The sequence below is a fragment of the Geotrypetes seraphini genome, chromosome 11, assembly GCF_902459505.1.
Source record: "Geotrypetes seraphini chromosome 11, aGeoSer1.1, whole genome shotgun sequence".
Taxonomy (NCBI): domain Eukaryota; kingdom Metazoa; phylum Chordata; class Amphibia; order Gymnophiona; family Dermophiidae; genus Geotrypetes; species Geotrypetes seraphini.
In genome coordinates, this window is record NC_047094.1 from 70,038,407 (window position 1) to 70,059,999 (window position 21,593).

Below are 21,593 nucleotides of genomic sequence, written 5' to 3' on the forward strand. Positions count from 1 at the left end.
CTTATTTTTGGGTAGGTCTTATTTTTTTTCATGTACAATGATCATCTCTCTCTTCCTTTCATCCACCCCAATTCTTCCTATTTTCTTTCTCTCACGCACATGTGCAGCATCTTTCCTCCCCTTTTACCCATTCCTTTGTGCAGTATCTTTCTATCCCTCCCTTCCTCCCTCCCATCCCCCTGTGCAGCAAAACCCTTGCAGTTTCTATCTCTCCCCTTGTGCAGCAGAACCCTTGCAGCTTCTATCCCTCCCCTTGTACAGCAGAACTCTTGCAGCTTCTATCCTTCCCTTCCTCCCATCCCCCTGTGCAGTATCTTTCTATCTTCCCATTCCCCCTTGTGCACCCCAAACCCCCCTCCCACCCATTATAGTCTTAGGGTTATATTGTATGCTTATTTACTGTTTGATTCTTTACAGGTAATGAAACATAAAGAGTTCTCCTGTTGTTCTAATTAGAATAATTGACAATAAATTAAGGCTATAAGTATAGAAATGAGCTAGGGGTGGGCGGAAGAGGGGAGGGTGGGAGGGAATGGAGACTAAGCCAGGCCCTGCTCTGCCTGCCAGAAACTATCTCTAGCAGCAGGTTCAAGCTTACAAAACTGTAGAACTATAAAATGCTATTATCCTATGGAGATTAGCTAAGTAAAGTTTGTTCTGTTAAGATCTAAACTGTCTATAGAAGGGAATCTCCCCAAACCCAAGCTTTTCTCCCCAAACCTATCAAAGCTCAGAGCAAAATAATGTATACCCAAAGATATGTCTTCTCCTCTTCTCCTCTCAGAAAGAGAATGGGCTAGATTCACTAAGCAAACTGATCGTCTACCGATCGGTTTGCGACCCCTATGTGACCCATTTTTCTTAAAACCCGATTCACTAACCTCTGTGCCAATCCAATTCTGATCCGTGCATGCAAATGAGGGGAAACGGCCTGCAAAGTAGGAAGGATGCGATTCACTAACAAAATTCAGGCACACCGACTGGGCTGGCCGATCCAAAAACAAGCGACTGCTCTCTGCCCCGATTCTCCTGCTCATGCCGCCCTGCTCATCCCCGATTCTCCTGCCTTTTTGCCGCTCTGCTCGGCCCTGATTCTCCTGCCTTTCTGCCGCCCTGCTCAGCCCCGACTCTCCTGCCTTTGCAGCCCCTATACTCTCCTGCTATGCCTCCCTTCCATGGGCTTGCAAGTAAAGTATAAAAGTTTTGTTAAAAAGCACAGACAGCAAATACATGCGCAGACCATCTACAGGCAAAGAAGATGGTCTGCGGATGTGTTGGGATTGCTCAGTAGCGATCCGTGTGGATGGAGGTGGGGCGTTCCTCCGATCGCCCCCATTTGAATATTGTCCCATCTTGAATTGGTCGGCCTGCCATGGATCGGACACGGATCAGTCACAATCAGGCAGGTTAATGAATTGGGCCCAATGTCCTCTTCCCTCTTTTTTTCTTCTCAAAAAGAATGCTAACTTGGACTTTTCCTCTCTTTATATAGATATGATTTGTAGGGGACTGCTCCAAACAGACCCTTTGAAGCTCACAGAAACTAATTAACACCTAATTCAGGTCAGCAGCACTGGTTTCTGTTTCTTATGACAAGACAGAAACTGACTTTCTGTTTGTTTTAAACAGAGAGTTTGAGCTCTGCTCCTAAATTTAATAATAATAATAATAATAACAGCTTATATACCGCAATACCATTAATTTCTCTGCGGTTTACAATAGTTTAAGCGAGGTACAAATTGATTTAATTTAAGAGGGGGGAAGAGGAGAGTTAATAGGACCGGAAATGCATTGTTGAGGAGAAAGAGATTAATAGGACAGAGGAATCACTATGGAGGAGAAAGAAGATGAGTGGGTCAGTTGTCTAGATACTTTAGGAACAGTTGAGTTTTTAGACGATTTCTGAATTCCTCATAAGTAATGGGCGAAAGCAGTTGATCTAGGTCCTTACCCCACAATGCAGCTTGATGTAAAAGAAGGTGTTCATGGTGTTTTTTCAGTTTGCAACCTCTAACTGGGGGGGTGGGGGGGGGAAACGAAGTAGGAATGAGAGCTTCTCTTATGTCTGTTGGCAGAGAAGGAGAAAAGGTCAATTATGTATTTAGGGGAAAGTCCGTTTAGCGCTTTAAAGCAGAAACAGCCAAATTTAAACTTTATGCGTGCTTCCATCGGTAGCCAATGTAACTGCCGGTAGAAGGGTGATACATGATCGAATTTCTTTAGTTCGAAGATTAATCTGACTGCAGCATTTTGCATTAGGGTCGCATATTTTTTTGGGAAATGGCTAAATAGGTGATGTTACAGTAGTCAAGTTGACTTAGTACAAGGGATTGGACCAGGGTTTTGAATTCCGACGTATCGAAATAAGCTTTAATGGATCTGAGTTTCCAGAGAGTGAAGAAACCCTTTCTGATTAAGGAGTCCGCCTGGTCTTTCATGGTTAGGCATTGATCTAGAGTTACGCCTAGTATCTTTATGGTGGGCTAGATGGGGTGATTAAGTTAATTGATGCATAGAGGTGTTTTGGTGTCAAACGGATGTGGTGAAGCAATGAAGAATTTTGTTTTTTTTAAATTAAGTTTGAGCTTGAAGTTTGTCATCCATTGTTCCATCATATTTATGGCTTCTGAAGCTTTGGGAATAGTTTCTGAGATAGAGTCAGCAAATGGGATTATAATCGTGAAGTCATCTGCATAACTGAATAGTTTTATCCCCAGCTGAGTTAATTGCAAGCTCAGTGAGGACATGTAGACGTTAAATAGCAATGAAGACAATGGTGACCCTTGTGGCACTCCGAATGGATTGCTCCAGGTATCGGAAAGCTCATAATTGAAGCGTACCTGATAGGTGCGGGATGTAAGAAAGCCACGAAACCAGTTCAGCACATCGTCTTTGATACCAATGGCGTCTAGGCATTGTAGCATTTTCCTGTGGTCTACCAGGTCAAAGGCTGAACTCATATCGAATTGAGGCCCCTGCTAAACAGTAGGCGCAGGTTGTCTAAAATAGCTGCAATTACTGTCTCCGTACTGAATAAAGGTCTGAAACCGGATTGGGTTTCGTGTAGAAGAGAGAACTGATTAAGATAGTCCATCAGTTGGGTATGTAATAGTCCCTCCATGATTTTTACATAATCGGAATGGATGCTACCGGTCTGTAGTTGGTTATTAGGGCTGAGGGTTCTTTGCGATTTTTTAGAATTGGGGTTATTATTATGTGACCGTTATTAGAGAGGAACTTCCCATTTTTTAAGTTGTGAGCCAGGTATTGTAGGTATAGTTTGAATTGTAATGGTGCCGCTTTCATAATTTCTGGGGGGGCATGAGTCCAGAACGCAATAAGTTTTAGAGTAATTTAAATCTTCTAACTATTTTAATTTAGGTTCTACCTCTGGTAAAACACTTCACTTTTAAAAACTATTGGAAAGGGTTGTATACTCTATTATTAACTAGTTCTAAAATGTGCTTTTCTTTTTCTTTTTTAATGGAGACTACGCCAGACCCTGCTCTGCCTGCCAGAAACTATCTCTAGCAGCAGGTTCAAGCTTACAAAACTGTAGAACTATAAAAGGCTATTATCCTATGGAGACTAGCTAAGTAAAGTTTGTTCTTTTAAGATCTAAACTGTCTATAGAAGGGAACCTACAATTGAGCTATCAAAGCTCAGAGCAAAATAATGTATACTTACCCGACTGCCCTATCTCAGTAGGTCTGGGGCCTTTCCTGATGTCCCTGGTAGTTCAGTGGGGCCAATGGAGGCAGGCGTGAAGGTCATTTGCTCCTGGCCCTTACAGCCATTAAAAGAACATGGCCGCCACGACTTCTCATGGCAGCTCACATGTGAGTGGCCTATGCTCTGACCACACATTGACTTAAGTGGACCACCAGGAATATCTGGTAAGTCTAGAGGGCCTAACAAGATGGCAAGGGGGTGGGGGGTCTGGGGTCATTCCAAAAAGCTCCAGTGGCAAGGGCCCTTTCCGGTAGTCACAGATATTCAGTGCCGGTGCCCAGACATTGTCAGGCACCAAATATCGGGGGCTATCTCTTAGGTTTGTCTGAAAATAGGGTATAAATTTAGAATTCTAACTTAGGAGCATAGCTCTTTTTGAATATCAGGCTCTTTAGGGGGCAGGAAAATATCTTCTGTACCAGAGTCAAATTCATGTTGAACTAGAGCTAAGTCCACAGTCCTTCCTCTTCTGCTCTGGTTGAATTCTGGCATTATTCCTGATTGTTCTGTCCTTTCGGGCATTGGTAGTAACTGGCTGCATTTGAAAAGGTGAGTTCCAAAAGTTGTTAAGTATGAAAAGTTGTTCTCTGGATAAATGCAAGTTTATATTTCCAAGAATTCTAGTCAATATAATTTTTTTCACAGAATATCAAATACCATAGCAATAAATGCCTTTTAGTGCTAATTTCACAAATCCTAGGACTATCTATAAAAGCAGTCTGTTTTTAGTATGAACTCATTTTTTTTTTTTAAATGTATTTTACAGGTTTTGGAACTTTTCTCTTCATCTGCTGATGTTACTGTGCAGCTAGAATAATCCTTCAGAGTAGAGAGACGTAGGCATTTCTGTCATTTGCAGCCACCCAGAGGAGTCTATTGCTGTACCACAGTATTTCACCACTTCATAGTCTTTTTCCTTTATCAGCAGGCCACTCCAGCCATCCACTTCCAAGATTTCAACTATTTCTTTAACCAGTTTCTGCACCAGAATAATTTCTGTTCCCAACCCTCTTTTTCCGTACTTTGAGGCTGATTCTATATGTATGTCACAAACTAGAATGGCACTAAGCATGATTCTGTACAAGTTGTGTGTACCTTATGCTTGATGCCATTTCATTTCATAACTTTTAGGCACACTCATTTAGGCAAGCTAAAACCAGGCCTAAATGCCTGCACCTAAATTAACTTTTAAGAATACCCACAATCCACCCTTGGCCACACCCCCTTTTAGATTCACGCACTGGACATGGTGCATAGCATGTTGTGCAATGAGCCTACCAAGTTCTGCATGTAATGTCTAATTGATTCCAATTAGCATCAATTAACAGCTGTTAATTGGTAATTCTCAGTGCCAATTAATCAATTAAGTTGTTTGTGCACATTGGCTGTGCATGCACACCTTCGGCGCCATATATAGAACTTGGGGTGTTGTGCGTCAGATATTCATATATCCTTCTGCCAGCACTGTGCATTCTGATATCATGCACAAAGCATCATGGGAGTTTAAAAATAGACATTGTGTCTGTGTACATGCTCTTTTAGCATTTACATCTATTTTGTGGAAAGCATTATTAAAAACTTCCTTCAAGACTGAAAATCTCAGCTGGATAAGTTCAAAATCATTAACTAACATAGCGATGTTGATAAATTTATCTGCTAGTAACAACAACATAATTAGCACCTGCTGAAGATGGCTACTTGTGTTTCCGACTGTGTAATCATTGATTTTGGGCTACTACATGTGTATTTTTGTTCTTTCCTATATGAGAAAATTAGCTAAAACCACAGAGACTTAAAAGGGTTACAAGGTTTTGTTTTCCTCTATTTTAAAGCAGATCGTAAATTTTTTTTCTTTCAATTTTAGGAGCAAGTTCAAAAATTTAGGAGCTAGTGACTAAGACTTTTCCCCACCCTCCCCAATATCTCCATTGAAGCTGAAGAGTATGGGATGGTGAAAATCTCTCCTGAAGTTTACCACAGCTCATTTTGAGCCTGATTTACTAAGGCTGATTTCCCATACAGTCAGCAGCCCCTCCATCCACTCTTTCTAGTTCTCCCTTTCTCACCATGTTACCATGTTTATATTTATTTAAAAACTTAGCATACCACTCACCTTTCTCAATGAGCTGGGAGAGGGAAGGGAGGTTATGTCAGGTGGAGAGATATTGTTTTTAGATGGGGAGGGGTTCAGTTCAAGGAGATTACCGATGCAGATGCTGGCTGCTTATACAGTTTTGCTTTTAAATATCACCCTTCCTGTCTGTGCCTGAGCCAATCACCACTCACCCAGTGACATTTTGCAATGAGCTGTGGATTACTGCCATGATTTTAATGCGGTGGTAATTTGCATGCTCATTGCCTTTAGCATGATGCAGTTTTGCAGTGCTAATATTGTGGTAGAACTGTGGTTCTACTGAGGCTTTCTGCATCGATCTCTTTGTCTGTACAGACCTATGTGCATATATTTAAGTACAGATACCCTGGGCAATATTAGAATAGGTCTTTTCGGTGCATCAGCAGAAATACAGTACTTTTCAGACTTGCTCCTCAAATGACTTTCAAAGTGGATTTCATATGCATGCTTGTGTGAGTGAGAGAGGGAATTGGTGTTGTGTGGGTGAGATGGATAGGAAGCAAGGTTGTGTGTGTGAAAAATGTGGGTGCAAGAGTGGGAGCAAACATATGTTTGTGAGTGTGTATGTGTGTGTGAATGAAGGAGACTGTGAGGTGCGTTTCATAGTTTCCTCTAAGGGAATTTTTGGTTACATTTTTCTGTGAGCCCTACTCACTATTTTGTGCAATAAGGCAATTCATTACAGAGTACCTTTCACAATGTATTTATTGAAACAACATATTTATTTGAACTATTCAGACCCTACAATAACAATCTTTCCCTCACACACATCCATACTCACTACTCCCACATACCCCCCCATATGCCCATCCTGTCAACATATTCTCCTCATATTTTCCCCCTGCATATCCTAAAAAAGCATCAATCAGAGCACACTTATACCTCCATGTCTCTACATTCACATGGTTGCAACCCCCACATCACATACTTTTCACTCTCTTCCCTTGCACCCTGCCCCCCCTGTGATCCAACATACGAGGGCTGTTCAAAAAGTATCAGACCATTATTCATAAAAAATACTCGTATTCAGATACAACAAACTTATACTAATCTCCTTCAAAGTACTCCTCTTGGGCTGCCACACACTTCTTCCAACAGTTCTGTCACTTTTGGAAGCAGTGCTGGAACACCTCTTTTGAGATTGCTCGCAACTAGTCCATCGCATTCTGCATGATGTCTTCTCTTGACTGAAATCTGGTCCCTTTCAAGGACATTTTCAACTTGGGGAAAAGCCAGAAGACAAACGGAGCCATGTCAGGAGAGTAGGGAGCCTGAGGAATCACAGTTGTGTTGTTTTTGCCCAGGAAACTCCATATCAAATGTGAAGAATGGGCAGGTGCGTTATCGTGATGGAGCTGCCAATTGCCTGCTGTCCACAGGTCCGGCCATTTGCATCTCACAGCGTTACGAAGGTGATGCAGAACCTCTTGGTAGTACCCCTTTGTGATGGTTGTGCTGTGTGGTGCATACTCGTGATGAACCACACCACTGGAGTCAAAGAAGACAGTCAATATGACTTTGACATTGCTGCGGACCTGCCTTGTTTTTTTGGCCTTGGGGATGAATACTTCCATTGTGATGACATCAACTTGGTTTCTGGGTCTTACCTATAAATCCAGGACTCATCGCCATTGATCACTGTGCTGAGGAAGTTGGAATCACTGTTCACAGCCTTCAGCATATCCTGTGCGATCTCCAAACGGAGTTGTTTCTACTTGATCATTAGCAGCTTTGGCACGAACTTTGCTGAAATTCTCCTGAAGCCCAAATCCTCAGTCAGAATGGAATGAATGGATCCAATGCTGATGTTCACCTCGTCTGTACGTTCTCTGATTGTGATTCGATGATCCTGCATCACCAGGGTCCTCACTTGGTCAATGACGATCTCATTTCTGGATGTTGAGGGCCTACCAGAACGTGCTTCACTCTCCACTGATGTGCAGCCATCTCTGAAGTGGTTGTACCACTCCTTTATCTGTGTGGTGCCCATTGCTTCGTCCCCAAGGCCTGTTGAATCATGTGGATTGTTTCCACTTGGGAATCACCAAGCTTTACACAAAATTTAATGCAGTAGTGTTGTTTAACCTTTTCTGTCATTTTGTCAAAAACGAAAATTCGATGGTGCTCACATACACTTCCTCACTCATCGGCAGTCTGACAGCTTCTGTAGGCCGGAAAAAATTCAAGTATGCGCAATAGGATCACCTACATAAGTGCACCAAGCCATGCCTCCCTAGCTTTATTTGTTTACGCAAGAAAAATTAAGGCCTGATACTTTTTGTACAGCCCTCATATGTCCCTCTTTCTTCCCTCCTGATGTCCGTCATCTCTCCATCCCTCCCCTTCCTTCTTGGGTACAGTCCAGTATCTCTCCCTCTCTTATATCCCTTGCATCTACCTTTAAACGTCTGTGTGAACTCCTGCCACTGCCAGCGATATCTGGTGCTAAAGACAAAACACAGAAACAGAGAAAATAGAGGCAGATAAAGACCATATAACTTATCCTGTCTGCCCTCCTTCCATACCATGCTCTATCCCTTTTCCCTTAGAGATCCTATATACTTTGTCCTAAGTTTCTTGAATTCAGATATAGTCTTCATCTCCACCAGGAGGTTGCGCTACACATTTACTACACTTTCTGGGAAGAAGTCAATCCTGAGTCTATCCCCTTTCACCCTCATTCAATGTCATAAGAACATAAGAAGTTGCCTCCACTGGGTCAGACCAGAGGTCCATTGCGCCCAGCAGTCCGCTCCCGCGGTGGCCCATCAGGTCCATGACCTGTGAAGTAGTTCCTGACCATTTTTATAACCTACCTCTACTTCTATCTGTACCCCTCAATCCCCTTAACCTTTAGGAACATATCCAAACCTTCCTTGAACCCCTGTACTGTGTTCTGGCCTATCACAACCTCCGGAAGCGCGTTCCATGTGTCCACCACCCTCTGGGTAAAAAAGAACTTCCTAGCATTTGTTTTAAACTTGTCCCCTTTCAGTTTCTTTGAGTGACCCCTAGTACCTGTGGTTCCCCACAGTCTGAAGAATCTGTCCCTGTCTACCTTTTCTAAGCCCTTCAGGATCTTGAAGGTTTCTATCATGTCTCCTCTAAGTCTCCGCTTTTCCAGGGAGAACAGCCCCAGCATTTTCAATCTGCCAGCGTATGAAAAGTTTTCCATACCTTTTATCAGTTTAGTCGCTCTTCTCTGGACCCCCTCATTCCTGCACTTCCGTTCAATTGGAAGACTTTCCTTCTGTGCATTTATGCCATGGAGGTGTTTAAACTTCAATATCATGTCTCCCTTTGCCTTTCTTCCAAAGTATTTGTCCAAAGTATTCAGATTGAGATCTTTAAGTTTGTCCCCATACGCTTTATGATGAAGACCGCTGACCATTTAAAGTTTAAATGTAGACCGGGGGATGGAGATTGAGAGAGGAAGAGATGCTGGACAGTAGGCAGAAGTGGATTGGGAGAGGTGCGGAACCCAGGCTGGTGGGCTCCAAGCTGGGGCAGGATGTGAGTGCTCTACTGCCAGCATTGCTTTTCCTGTCAGGCAGCAGCTCCAGGAGTTGGGATGCCTGCACGCTGCCACAAAATAGTGTGTGCTTGACAACCTTACAGAGGGAGTGCATGTGCAACTTAGAGGAAACACTGATTAGGATGCTTCCTGTTTAAGAGCCAGCATTGCTAATGCAGTGGCACAATGACAGATCAGATGAAAGTTGGAGGGGGGGTGTGGCATTTGCAACAAGTCATGGCATCCCATGGCTCCAGCAGACTGAGCTGCATGGATTGAGGGAGATTGTGGCACAGTGGTTAAAGCTACAGCCTCTGCATCCTGAGGTTATGGGTTCAAACCCATGCTGCTCCTTCTGACTCTGGGTAAGTCACTTAATCCCACTCCTATAACTTTCTCACTTATATTCAAACAATGATTTACTTATGCCACAATTTCATTGAAAGTTTCATGCACATCACATCTGAATGAGGGGAGAGCCTCAGAACCCCGTGCGTAATAATGTCAATTACTGCACTAGAAAGGGAAAAGAACTTCACCGGCTCTTGACCCCCTTCCTACCTACAGCAGACACAGTAAATGTTTCAAAATGGTGTAAAAAAAAAGTCAAAACTACTTAGCTTGTAGGTAGAATGTTCAATGGCATTGAAAATGTGTTTTGTCTCTGCCAGTCCTACCATTGAACATTCTACCTACAAACTAAGTAGTTTTGACTTTTTTGACACCATTTTGAAACATTTACTGTGTCTGCTGTAGGTAGGAAGGAGGTCAAGAGCCGGTGAAGATCTTTTACCTTTCTAGTGCAGTAATTGACATTATTACGCACGGGGTTCTGAGGCTCTCCCCTCATTCAGATGTGATGTGCATGAAACTTTCAATGAAATTGTGGCATAAGGAAATCATTGCTTGAATATAAGTGAGAAAGTTATAAGAGTTGGATTTGATTTTCTTTCTCATTCCTGTATAGAAGATTTTTTTTGGGTATCAAGTCATTTAATCCCAGGTACATTAGATAGATTGTGAGTCCACCAGAACAGAAAGGGAAAATGCTTGAGTACCTGAATAAATTCATGTAAACTGGTCTGAGCTCCTTTGGGAGAACAGTATAGAAAATTAAATAAATAAGATGCCGCTTCTTTGTAACTAGTCAGAGACTCAGAGTACCATAGCCCCTTTTTCCGAGGGGTAATGACAGAGAATAACTGTGACTGCATAAATTTATTCACAATTTTAAGAAAGCTCTGTTGAAAGTAGATGCTTCTTACCTTGTTTCTCTCTTCACTTTGTTCAATCCAACCTCTTTCTGCCCCTCATTATCATGCCACATTCTTATCTTGCCCTTCCTTTCCCATCACCCCCCATCGTCAGGTAGAGTATGACGGGCTCACAGGCCGGGTGGAATTCAACAGCAAGGGCCAGCGAACAAACTACACCCTAAAAATCCTAGAGAAAGCTGGAAAAGGCCACAGAGAGGTAAATGAGTCAATGTTATGCATTTTTGGGGTTATTATATATGATTTGTATTTTGTTTCATTATTCATGTTTTAAGACTAGTTTATGTTCTGTTTTTGTGTGTTTTATGTGATGATTTTGTTATACATGTTTATTTTGTGCCTCGCCTAGAACTGTGGGGAGGTAGGTTTAAGTAAATCAAAAATAAATACTCCCTGATGCTGCCTCATGTAATGAACCCTCTTTGGTGGTAAACTGTAGCAAATGCAGCTGAGGAGACAACAGATTAGAGAATGCAGTGATAGAGATCATGGGAGTCCTATGGGTATGGAAGAAATTATCACAGGGTTCCGTGGGTACTGAAAGAACTCAAACATGAAATTGCTGATCTGCTCTTAGTCACTAAAATCATCCATTGTATCTGAAGATTGGAGGGTGGCAAATGTTACGCTAATTTTTAAAAAGGGTTTCCGGGGAGATCTGGGAAATTACAGCCCGGTAAGCCTGACTTCAGTGCCAGGCAAAATAATAATAATAATAATCATTTTATTTTATTTTTATAAACCGCCAAAGCCATGATAGTTTGAGGCGGTTTACAACAAGAGGCGCTGGACAATCAGTTACAATACAATGTCGAAGAAGTTACAATGCAAAGTCATCGAAAATAAGGTACAGATTGGGAGGAGAGATGCACTAGATTTATAGGTTACAATCAGTTAAACAAATTCGTTTTTATTGATTTTCTAAAATTGAGGTAAGATGAGGAGTGGTTGATGATGTTAGCCAGCCAGTCGTTCCATTTACCTGCCTGGGAGGCAAGAGTTCTGTCCAGGAATCTTTTGTAGCGGCAGTCCTTTAATGATGGAAAGGAGAACAAATGAATTCTGTGTGTGTACCTAATGGAACTGTCCAGATTAAATTGAGAAACTAGATACATAGGGGCCAGGCCAAAAATCGATTTATAGCAAAGGCAAAAAAATTTAAAGAAAACTCGTGCTTCCAAGGGCAGCCAGTGAAGTTTTTGATAGTAGGGACTGATGTGTTCCCATTTTCTCAACCCAAAAATCAGTCGAACCGCTGAATTTTGGATGATTCAACAATAATAAAAAATAAAATTATGGAACACGCAGATGAACATGGTTTAATGGGACAGAATCAACATGGGTTCAGCCAAGGAAGGTCTTGCTCACCAATTTGCTTGACTTCTTGAAGGTGTGAATAAACATGTGGATGAAGGTGAGTTGATTGATGTCGTAGTGTATCTAGATTGTCAGACAGCTTTTGACAAAGTTCCTCATGAGAGACTCCTAAGAAAATGAAAGTCATGGGATAGGAGGCAATGTTCAGTTGTGGATTAGCAATTGGTTATTGAACAGAAAACAGAAGGTAGGGTAAAAAGGACATATTTCTCAATGGAGGACGATAAATAGTGGAGTGGAGGGATCTGTACTGGGATCAGTGCTATTTAACATATTTATAAATGATCTGGAAATAGGAATAAGTGAGGTGATTAAATTTGCAGATGACACGAAACTATTCAGAGTTGTCAACATACATGAGGACTATGAAAAATTGCAGAAAGACCTTAGGAAATTGGATCCAAATGGGTATCCAGATGGCAGAAGAAATTTAATACGGACAAATGCAAAGTGATGCACATCGGGAAGAATAATCCAAATCATACCGTGTTTCCCTGAAAATAAGACCTACCCCGAAAATAAGCCCTAGCTTCATTTTTGGGGTAGGTCTTAATATAAGCCTTACCCCAAAAATAAGCCCTAGTCCTGGGATTCGCCGGCAGCAACTGTTCAATCCACCCCCACCATGCAGCCGAACCACCTGCTGACCCTCCATTCTTTCCTCCCTGCCGACTGCGAGCAAGCCCTTCCTTGATCTAAAGCAGTGTCGGGCCAGCAGCATTCTAAACAGGCTGCTTGGCCTTGTCCGTCGGGGAATTCACTCTGGCGTGTTACTGACGATGTCTTCAGAATAAGGCTTAGAATGCACGAAAAAAGGCAACTGGAGCAACAGAATGAAGTTTGGAATGCACAGAGCACCATGATGAGGCTTGGAATACTCAGACATGCAGCTGGAACATCCAGACAGGCTCGGAACACTCATTGGTTGAATAGTGAATATCATCCAAAAAAACATAGGAGGCTGTTGGGGGTGGGAGCCTGCAGGTATGGGTGAGGATGGAGGAGATTAATTGTAGAGATGGGTGGGGATGGAATGGATCTTAGCATGTATGGGTGGGTATTGGTTAGATTCCATTGGGGATGGGCAGAGATGGGTGAAATTTCTGCCACCATGCAACTCTCTAGGACAGATATTGCAGCTTACCTAATAGCAGCACCTCTTTTTGGCTGATTGGTGGAGCTGTTGTTTCTAGACAAGCAGGTTGCTGGTTCTGGTCCTGAAACAGAAATTAGTACATACTCTGAATCCCCACACTGACAGTACTGTGACCTACATTTACTGTCCCCAAGCTGAGCCCCGCCCAGTACTACATCCTCAAGAGTATTACACTTATTGAGTCCCATCCAATACTATAACCTCACCTCACTGTCCTCACAGCTTTGGTCCTCAGGCTGAAAAAAGTAAGTCTGAATCTCCTGTGGATAAGTTGCTAGGAGATTTCTGTCCGCCACATTCCGATGGAGGCAAGAGTTTTGTTTAAATTTGCTTGCATCTGCTTCAAATCGCTAACTGGCTTGGATCCAATTTACCTTTCCTCTCACTTTGAGTTGCCTCATACCATCAAGTCTAGTCGCAGCTTTTGCTTATTTGCCTATCCAACAATAAAATCTTGCTGTTACAAGAGATTTTTGGACAGAACACTTTCATTTCAATCAGGCAAAATGAATGCCTGGTTGAGTGAAACTATTTCACAAGCTTTGTCCTATAACTCTTTTAGAAAATTAGTAAAGACTTATTTTTTTTGATAAATTTGTCACGTGATACTTCTTTGTTTTTTCTATTGCTTGTATTTCCCTATTGCTAGTATTTTCACTGGTTGTTCAGTTGTCTCTTTTGTAAACCGCCTAGAATTATAGTGGTGTGGTGGTATACAAAAATTAAGTTATTATTATTATTTATCTAACTAGTCTTGTTGATTCAACCATAAGGAACTTGTCAGACTATTATCATTTTGCTTTTCCTGCAGATAGGCATCTGGTACTCCAACAGGACCTTGGCCATGAATGCCACCACTCTGGATATCAGCAATTCAGAGTCCTTGGAGAACAAAACCCTTATTGTCACCACCATCCTGGTGAGTCCTGTGGATTCGTCATCTTCAATATTGCAAACATGGTCACCCCTCTCACTGCATAAACCATAGATATAGCTATTACCATGGATATCTCTGGCTGCTGATGGTCACTGTTGTCAATTCTGATGTAGGAGAACCCATACGTGATGCGCAGAGCAAACTTCCAGGAGCACAAGGGCAATGAGCAATATGAGGGTTTCTGTGTGGAGATGCTGAAGGAGCTCGCAGACATTCTCAAATTCCAGTACCGGATCAAGTTGGTGGATGATGGCCTGTATGGGGCTCCGGAGACCAATGGCTCATGGACTGGAATGGTCGGAGAGCTTATGAACAGGGTATAGTACATCTTTGGGAATTGGCAGTAATAGGATGGGAAGAGGGACTCATTCTGTAGGTCATACAGTGGAAACAGGTTTGCATTGGGTTTGGAAACTGTGATGTCACAGCTCTGAATGACTTATTGAATGAATATTGCTTCGACGTTGGATAGGGATGGGACTCAGTTTAGAGTTCATCTTTATTTGATTTGATTAACTGCCTTTCATGTTCAAAAACAGCAGGGGCAGTATACAAATAAAATAGTTTCTCTTTAGCACAGTATCACCTCATTAAAGGCCCTTTTACTAAAGGGTGTTAAGAGTGCATGCTTAGTATGGGAAAAACAGGCTATGGCTAACCATGTTTTGCCTGTTTGTGCATGCTAACTGGTATGCTAGTTATTTAAAAAAAAGATATATTTTGGAAGGTGGTGCCATACATGGAGAATGGGTGTGGAAGCATTAACCAGCTAACATATTCATGTTAGTGCATGCTAACTGGCAAAATATTGCAGAGTTAAAATGAGATCATTTACCTCTTGAACAGGAGGTAGTAAGGGCTCCCGTATTAACTTTATATGAGGGGGATGCAGAAAAGTTCTCAGTCCAACTAACAAAGTTGGGGCAGTCTCCATCGAGGGCTATACATTTAGCCCAGTGATTTTCCACTTTTTTCTTTCCGTCAGAAAAATATGGAATGAAAAAAGTGGAAAATCGCTGAACTAAATGTATTGCCCTCGATGGAGACTGCCCCAACTTTGTTAGCTGGGCTGAGAACTTTTCAGCAGCCCCTTGTACATATACCACATGCTAATACAAACCGTAGTTCGTGACTTGAAAATCAAAAAGTGGAATGTGTCCTATAAGAGTGCCTTGTTACATCTGGGTTTAGCATGTGGGAAAGTCCCACGTTAGATTGCATTAAGCCCAGATTTCATTGTACTGTAGTAAAAGGAGCCCTGAATAACTAAATAAAGGCTAACAAAACATTAGAAATGTTTTCTCTGAAGGGTAGAGAAACCCAGTTGCCCCACCAATGACGTGGCAACATCCATTATATCTGAACAAAATTATAGGCTTGTTCAAAATCTATATTCTTAAGCCTGCTTTAAATTGAATAGGTAGAGGAGAAGAGTTGACTACATATGATTTGTATTGGGAGTGATGGTTTCATGCCTGATGTGAGATGATCAGTTCTGCGTCTTCCCTTTCAGAAAGCGGATCTAGCCGTGGCAGCTTTCACCATCACTGCAGAACGGGAGAAAGTGATTGACTTCTCCAAACCATTCATGACCCTTGGGATAAGCATCTTGTACCGTGTTCACATGGTATGCAATTCCAGCTGTTGCATGATACCAAATGTCTCCAAGCAGAGCACGCATTCATGTTAAAATGCTTTCCCTTGGACTCTATAAAGATTGCCTATAGATCCACTTGTAAAATAATTAGTTAATGAGTCATTAACATCAATTATTGATGTTAATTGGCAATAATTAAGACTCACTCATGTCTATGCATTATTATATAACACTGAGCACCTTAATTTTCTCATGTGCAACTTGTGGCCATGGGAAGGGCATGAGCGCATCAGGGGCATTCACAGAAATTATAGCATACTTGGATTTGCGCTTCCAACTGACCTCAGTTAGGAGTGAGGATTTACACCAGTTTATGTTTATTGAAAGCTTCTATACCGCTGCTAATGACTGGGGAGTCAATTCAGAGCAGTTTACATGAGCTTCTGGTGTTACAATTCTCGAGCTTCTGTAATGGTGTTACAATACAGAGCTTCTGTAGTGATGTTATAATATATTTACGTATCTTTTACATTCAATCTTTTTGACTGTGTATACAGAATTTACATACTATATTTTCACTCAGTATATTGCTTACCATTAGTGGCAGACGTAAGTCCTTGGGCCCCTATTTGGGTGTGAAAATCCAAACTTTGCGCTGTTCTAAAATGTTTGCTTAGCGCTAAGTGTTCTTTATAGATTTGGCGCCTAGTGCAGATTTTTATGGCACCTAACTGGGGGCATTATTTGCTGAATCTGTCTCTTTGGGGGCAATTCTATAACTTGGCACTTCTAGTTACATGCCTCATTGCCGCACACTGAGCTCCAATTCCATTACGGCATCTTGACACCAAGATTCTGTACAGAATACTAGTGTAAGTCAGCATTGACAATGAGTTGCTCCCACTTATGCCAGTTCTATGGCTGCCAGAAGTTGACACAGCTAAGTGCGCCATGCATTGCATGCCCCTTGCAGCTATGCACTGTAATACTTGCTTCCTTATATAATGCACGTGTGCACATAAGTATTAGTTAAAGGCATCGCATAACACACAAGGTGCACCTACTACATGCATCCTACTCTAGGGTGGCCCTTTTCTGGGTGTAACTTGGCTCTTAAATAACATATAAAATTGTATAAAGGAAAGAATTACAAAGGAAGGCATAGTGTGTTTTTCACTGACTGTAGGTAATTGTAATGGAATCACTTTATCCTCTCTTCCCCACCATATGCTAATCCCCAGCTCCAACAGAATCCCATCATCCCCCTGTGCCTCAATTCTAATCCCTGGCTCTAAGAGGATCATTTTAACCCTCTACACTTCAGTCCTAATCTCTGGCTCCCCAATGCCTCTGTTCTAATCTACAGCTCCCATGAAATCGCTTTATCCCCTTGCACCTCAGTTCTAATCCCCAGCTCTAAGAGAATCCCTTTATCCCCCTGTGCCTCAGTTCTGATCTCCGGCTCTCATGGAATCATTTTATCCCCCTGTTCCTCAGTTCTAATCCCTGACTCTAACAGAATCACTTTATCCACCTATGTCTGAGTTCTAATCCATGGCTCTAACAGAATCATTTTATCCCCCTGCACCTCAGTTCTAATCCTTTTATCCCCTTGTTCCTTAGTTCTAATATCTGCCTTCCATGGAATCTCCTTGTGCCTCATTTCTATTCCCCAGCTCCAACAGAATCATGTTATCTTCCTGTGCCTCAGTTCTTATCCTTGGCTCTAACAGAATCACTTTATCCCCCTGTGGCTCAATTCTGCTGCTGACTCTCTGTAAGTTAGGTGCAACACTTTATCTTCTGCTTCACTATCAGTCCTGGTTCTTTGCGTGTGTCTCTGTATATCTTGTAGGATGATATGTGTCTTTGCTCTCTCTCCAGGGCCGGAAGCCTGGATACTTCTCCTTCCTAGATCCCTTTTCTCCAGCGGTGTGGCTCTTTATGCTGCTGGCATACCTTGCTGTTAGCTGTGTCCTATTCCTGGCAGCCAGGTAAAGCTCTGTCTAGTCATCCCTGACTTTGTCTTTCTAGTATGTCTCTGTCTTTCTTATTTCAATGTCTATCTCTTTGGGAGAATAGTAGGATTAGGAGAGAAAGAGTAAAGACAAGCAGAGAGAGAGAGAGAGAGAGAGAGAGCTATTTGTGTGACTGTTTTGAAGATTTTAACCTCTCTTCTTTTTCTTACCTGCTCAGGCTGAGCCCCTATGAATGGTACAACCCTCACCCCTGCCTGAGGGAGCGTCACCACGTCTTGGAGAATCAGTATACGCTGGGCAACAGCCTCTGGTTTCCTGTGGGGGGGTTTATGCAGCAGGGCTCAGAGATCATGCCCCGGGCCCTCTCCACTCGCTGTGTCAGCGGAGTTTGGTATGTGCAGTTCCTCCTTGACCCTATTCTCACCTCTACTTGACCTCTGTATGACTCTGCTGTTTTTCCTATATCAGGTGGGCCTTCACGCTGATAATCATATCATCCTACACGGCAAACCTGGCAGCTTTTCTCACAGTCCAGAGAATGGAAGTTCCTATTGAGTCTGCTGATGATCTGGCTGACCAAACGAATATTGAGTATGGTACCATCCATGGAGGATCCACTATGACCTTCTTTCAGGTAGGATCTCCATGGGAGAGATCCACTGTGATTTTTTTTGCAAGTGGGAAGTCCCTGAGGGAATTCACTATAACTTTCCATAAGTTAGGAACTCCTTGGGAGATATCCACTGTGATCTTTTTACAGGTGAGAAGTCCATGAGAGTACCTACTATAGCTGTCTACCAGGTAAGAGGTCTATGGGAGAGATACCTGATGACCTTTCTGCAGGTGGATGTTCCAAGAGGGGACCCACTATGGCCTCTCATATAGGAGCTCTATGGAAGAGAATCACCATGACCTTTGAGATTGGATTTCAGTGTGGCATCTCTTGAGAGTTAGGTTCGATATGTACCATGAGCCTCCTCCAGGTGTCAGTTCTCTCAGTGTACATCAATCCTGGCAAGCTGCAAGCCTCATGTTGTATATTCATTGGTTGCTGTCTGGAGGTAGTTATGATATCTTTATATCCACCATTCTTCCCTTTTCATACACTCTCCCTGTCTTTGCCCACAGAACTCCCGGTACCAGACCTACCAGCGGATGTGGAATTACATGCATTCCAAGCAGCCCAGTGTCTTTGTGAAGAGCACGGAAGAAGGAATTGCACGTGTTGTGAACTCTAAGTACGCCTTCCTTCTGGAGTCTACCATGAATGAGTATCATCGGCGACTCAACTGCAACCTGACACAGATCGGAGGTTTACTGGACACCAAGGGATATGGAATTGGCATGCCCTTGGGTGAGTAAGACATGGCACAGTCATTTGTGTTTGGCAGGAAGAGGTTCTTACAGAGGTACTCTTACCATTCTCCTATTGATGAATTTTAGTCTGCTGTTGAGACAGACATGGGAGAAGCTAATGCTTGCCCTGGATCGGTGGCATGGAATGCTGCTACTATTTGAGTTTTTGCCAGGTACTTGTGACTTGGATTGGTGTCCATGAAGATGGGATACTGGACTAGATGGACCATTGGTCTGACCCAGTAAGGCTATTCTTATGTTCTTATTCTCCTTGCTTAGTACCACAGAAGATTGCAATAGTCAAAGCAAGATAGATTGGTGCTGGAGAAACAGAAGGTTACAGCATAAGTCTATCATTTTGCTTTATTCAATGTCAGTATAGTAGGGGGATGGGCAGGGTCAGAAGAAGGGAGAAGAGAGATGGAAAATCACAAATGTGGCACATTAACCCCCAGATTCTATAAAGTTGGGTGCCCCAAATTACACTTAGTATGCAAATTAGCATAAGCAAGTTACAGAATAAGGACAGTTGTGTGCACTAATTACATTAATAATGAGGAGCTAATTGGTGTTATTGAGCAATAATAGGCCATAAATAGGGTTCAGTGGCACCAATTAGAAGTTACATGTGTACACAAGATCAATCATGTACAACTTCTAGGGGGGAAGGGCCTGGGCAGGTAAGGAGTCTAAATTGACATTAGGTAGGCACCCATATTTATACCAGTATTCTGCAACAGCAATTATGCATGTAATTTCCTTTCTAGAATTCACATTTAGTGCGTTTTATTGGGGCACTTAATTGTAGGTGATCTTTCTTGAATGTACACCTAAAAGGACATAGTTAGGTGTTTTAATGGAATGCAGAAAGTAGACCCAAATGTTCCCAGAGGCCCAACACTTTACAGAGATACCCTGCACTTTCCTGCTTCTGCAGCAGATCTGTGATATCAGCAGCATAAGGGGAATAACAAAAATACCTGCTGATCTGTTTATGAACTTTCCAGTACAATCCAGCCTGTAAGTTGGAACCTGGTAGAGAGGATTAATGGCGAGCAGGTAAAACATAGAAACATGACGGCAGATAAAGGCCAAATGGCCCATCCAGTGTGCTCATCCATTCACTAAGAGATCCCAAGTGCCTCGCCCATGCTTTCTTGAATTCAGACACAATCTTTGTCTCCACCACCTCTACCAGGAGACTATTCCATACATTAACCACCCTTTCTGTAAAAAAGTATTTCCTTATGTGAAGAGTGGGATTCCCATGTTCACTGCATCTTTCAAAGTGCAGTGAAGAAGGGTATTTCTGTTTACCCGAATCTAAGTACAGAAATTCAGCAAACAGGCCTCTGATGTCATAGCAATGGGGAGGCTATCATGCACACTGTGTGGACTCCTCCCACTACCAAGAGCAGAGAGCTCCTATTAGTTCTTTTGAAAGAGTCAGAGTTTTTTCAGCCTGATAAACAGTGTAGAGAGAAGCACAGTGGCAGCTGGTGTGAGAAAGGAAAGTGAGCAGTTGGGAATAGGGAGAGACTGTTTTTCTATCTCTAGTTAGTAGTTTAGGGGGAGCTGTCAGAGAATTTCTCTAAGCAGCTAGTTACCTCTATGCATATAACTCAGGGGATTAGTGTCCCAAAACCCTGAATGTACTGATAAAGGGAGACTTTCTATTTGTCTTATTTAAGTTTCAGGTTTATTATTGTTTGATATACCACTTACCAATCCTAAGCGGTTTACAAAAAAAAACATTATCTAAAAATTAGGCTAAAATAGGCAAAACAGACAACATGAGAGATGATACGTGATACGAAAAGAGAACTTTTAGGATACATCATTTCATAAAATAAAAAGAGAAGGAATGGGAGAGAATAAATTGGAAAGGGAATAAGATAATTCAGAAAACCTGATTCGTACTCCAAATGCATCTTTAAAAAGAAAAGTTTTTAGGCTTGCTTTGAATTTGGCCACGTTGGTTTCTTGCCTCATATTTGAAGGTAGAGAGTTCCACAATGTTAGAGCTATCACTGAGAAAATTGTTTTTCGGGTCTTATCATAAAAGATCTGACGGATGGATGGAGTATCCAGAAGATTTTGTTGAGATGATCGAAGAACCCTATCTATGAAAGAAGGACTATACTAGAGAGATCTAGTTTAACTTTAAAGGTAAGAAGGAGAATTTTGAAAATTATCCTGTGTGAGCAGTTTTCACAAGTGGAGTAACATGGTCATATTTTTTTGCCTTGAAGATTAATTTTACTGCCGTGTTTTGAATTATCTGAAGCCTCCTAATTTCTTTTTGCGTGATTCCCTGATAGAGTGAATGACAGTAATCTAAGTTGAAAATCACCAGCGAATGAATGAGTATATTGAGGGAATTGTGATCCAAAAGAGATGAAAGAAAACAAATCATTTTGAGTTTAAAAAAAGCATTTTTTAACTACAGAACTGACTTGCTTATTGAAGGATAGCTTATCATCAAGAATCACTTTGATCGAAGTTACTGTTTGGATGGGTGTTGAATTGATACAGAT

The 21,593-nt window shown here is 42.0% G+C and overlaps 1 protein-coding gene across 5 annotated transcripts in view; it reads left to right on the forward strand.

Moving 5' to 3' along the window:
* Positions 1-21,593, forward strand: part of GRIK5 (glutamate ionotropic receptor kainate type subunit 5) — a 359,271-nt gene that overhangs the window by 314,662 nt on the left and 23,016 nt on the right. For 4 of the 5 annotated variants that reach the window (XM_033914745.1, XM_033914744.1, XM_033914747.1 and 1 more), the window contains 8 exons: positions 10,749-10,853; positions 13,999-14,106; positions 14,238-14,441; positions 15,638-15,751; positions 17,606-17,715; positions 17,918-18,091; positions 18,169-18,334; positions 18,829-19,054. In XM_033914745.1, coding sequence (XP_033770636.1) covers positions 10,749-10,853; positions 13,999-14,106; positions 14,238-14,441; positions 15,638-15,751; positions 17,606-17,715; positions 17,918-18,091; positions 18,169-18,334; positions 18,829-19,054 — 1,207 coding nt within the window. The remainder of the gene's footprint in view (positions 1-10,748; positions 10,854-13,998; positions 14,107-14,237; positions 14,442-15,637; positions 15,752-17,605; positions 17,716-17,917; positions 18,092-18,168; positions 18,335-18,828; positions 19,055-21,593) is intronic. The other variant, XM_033914746.1, reaches the window with a different exon arrangement.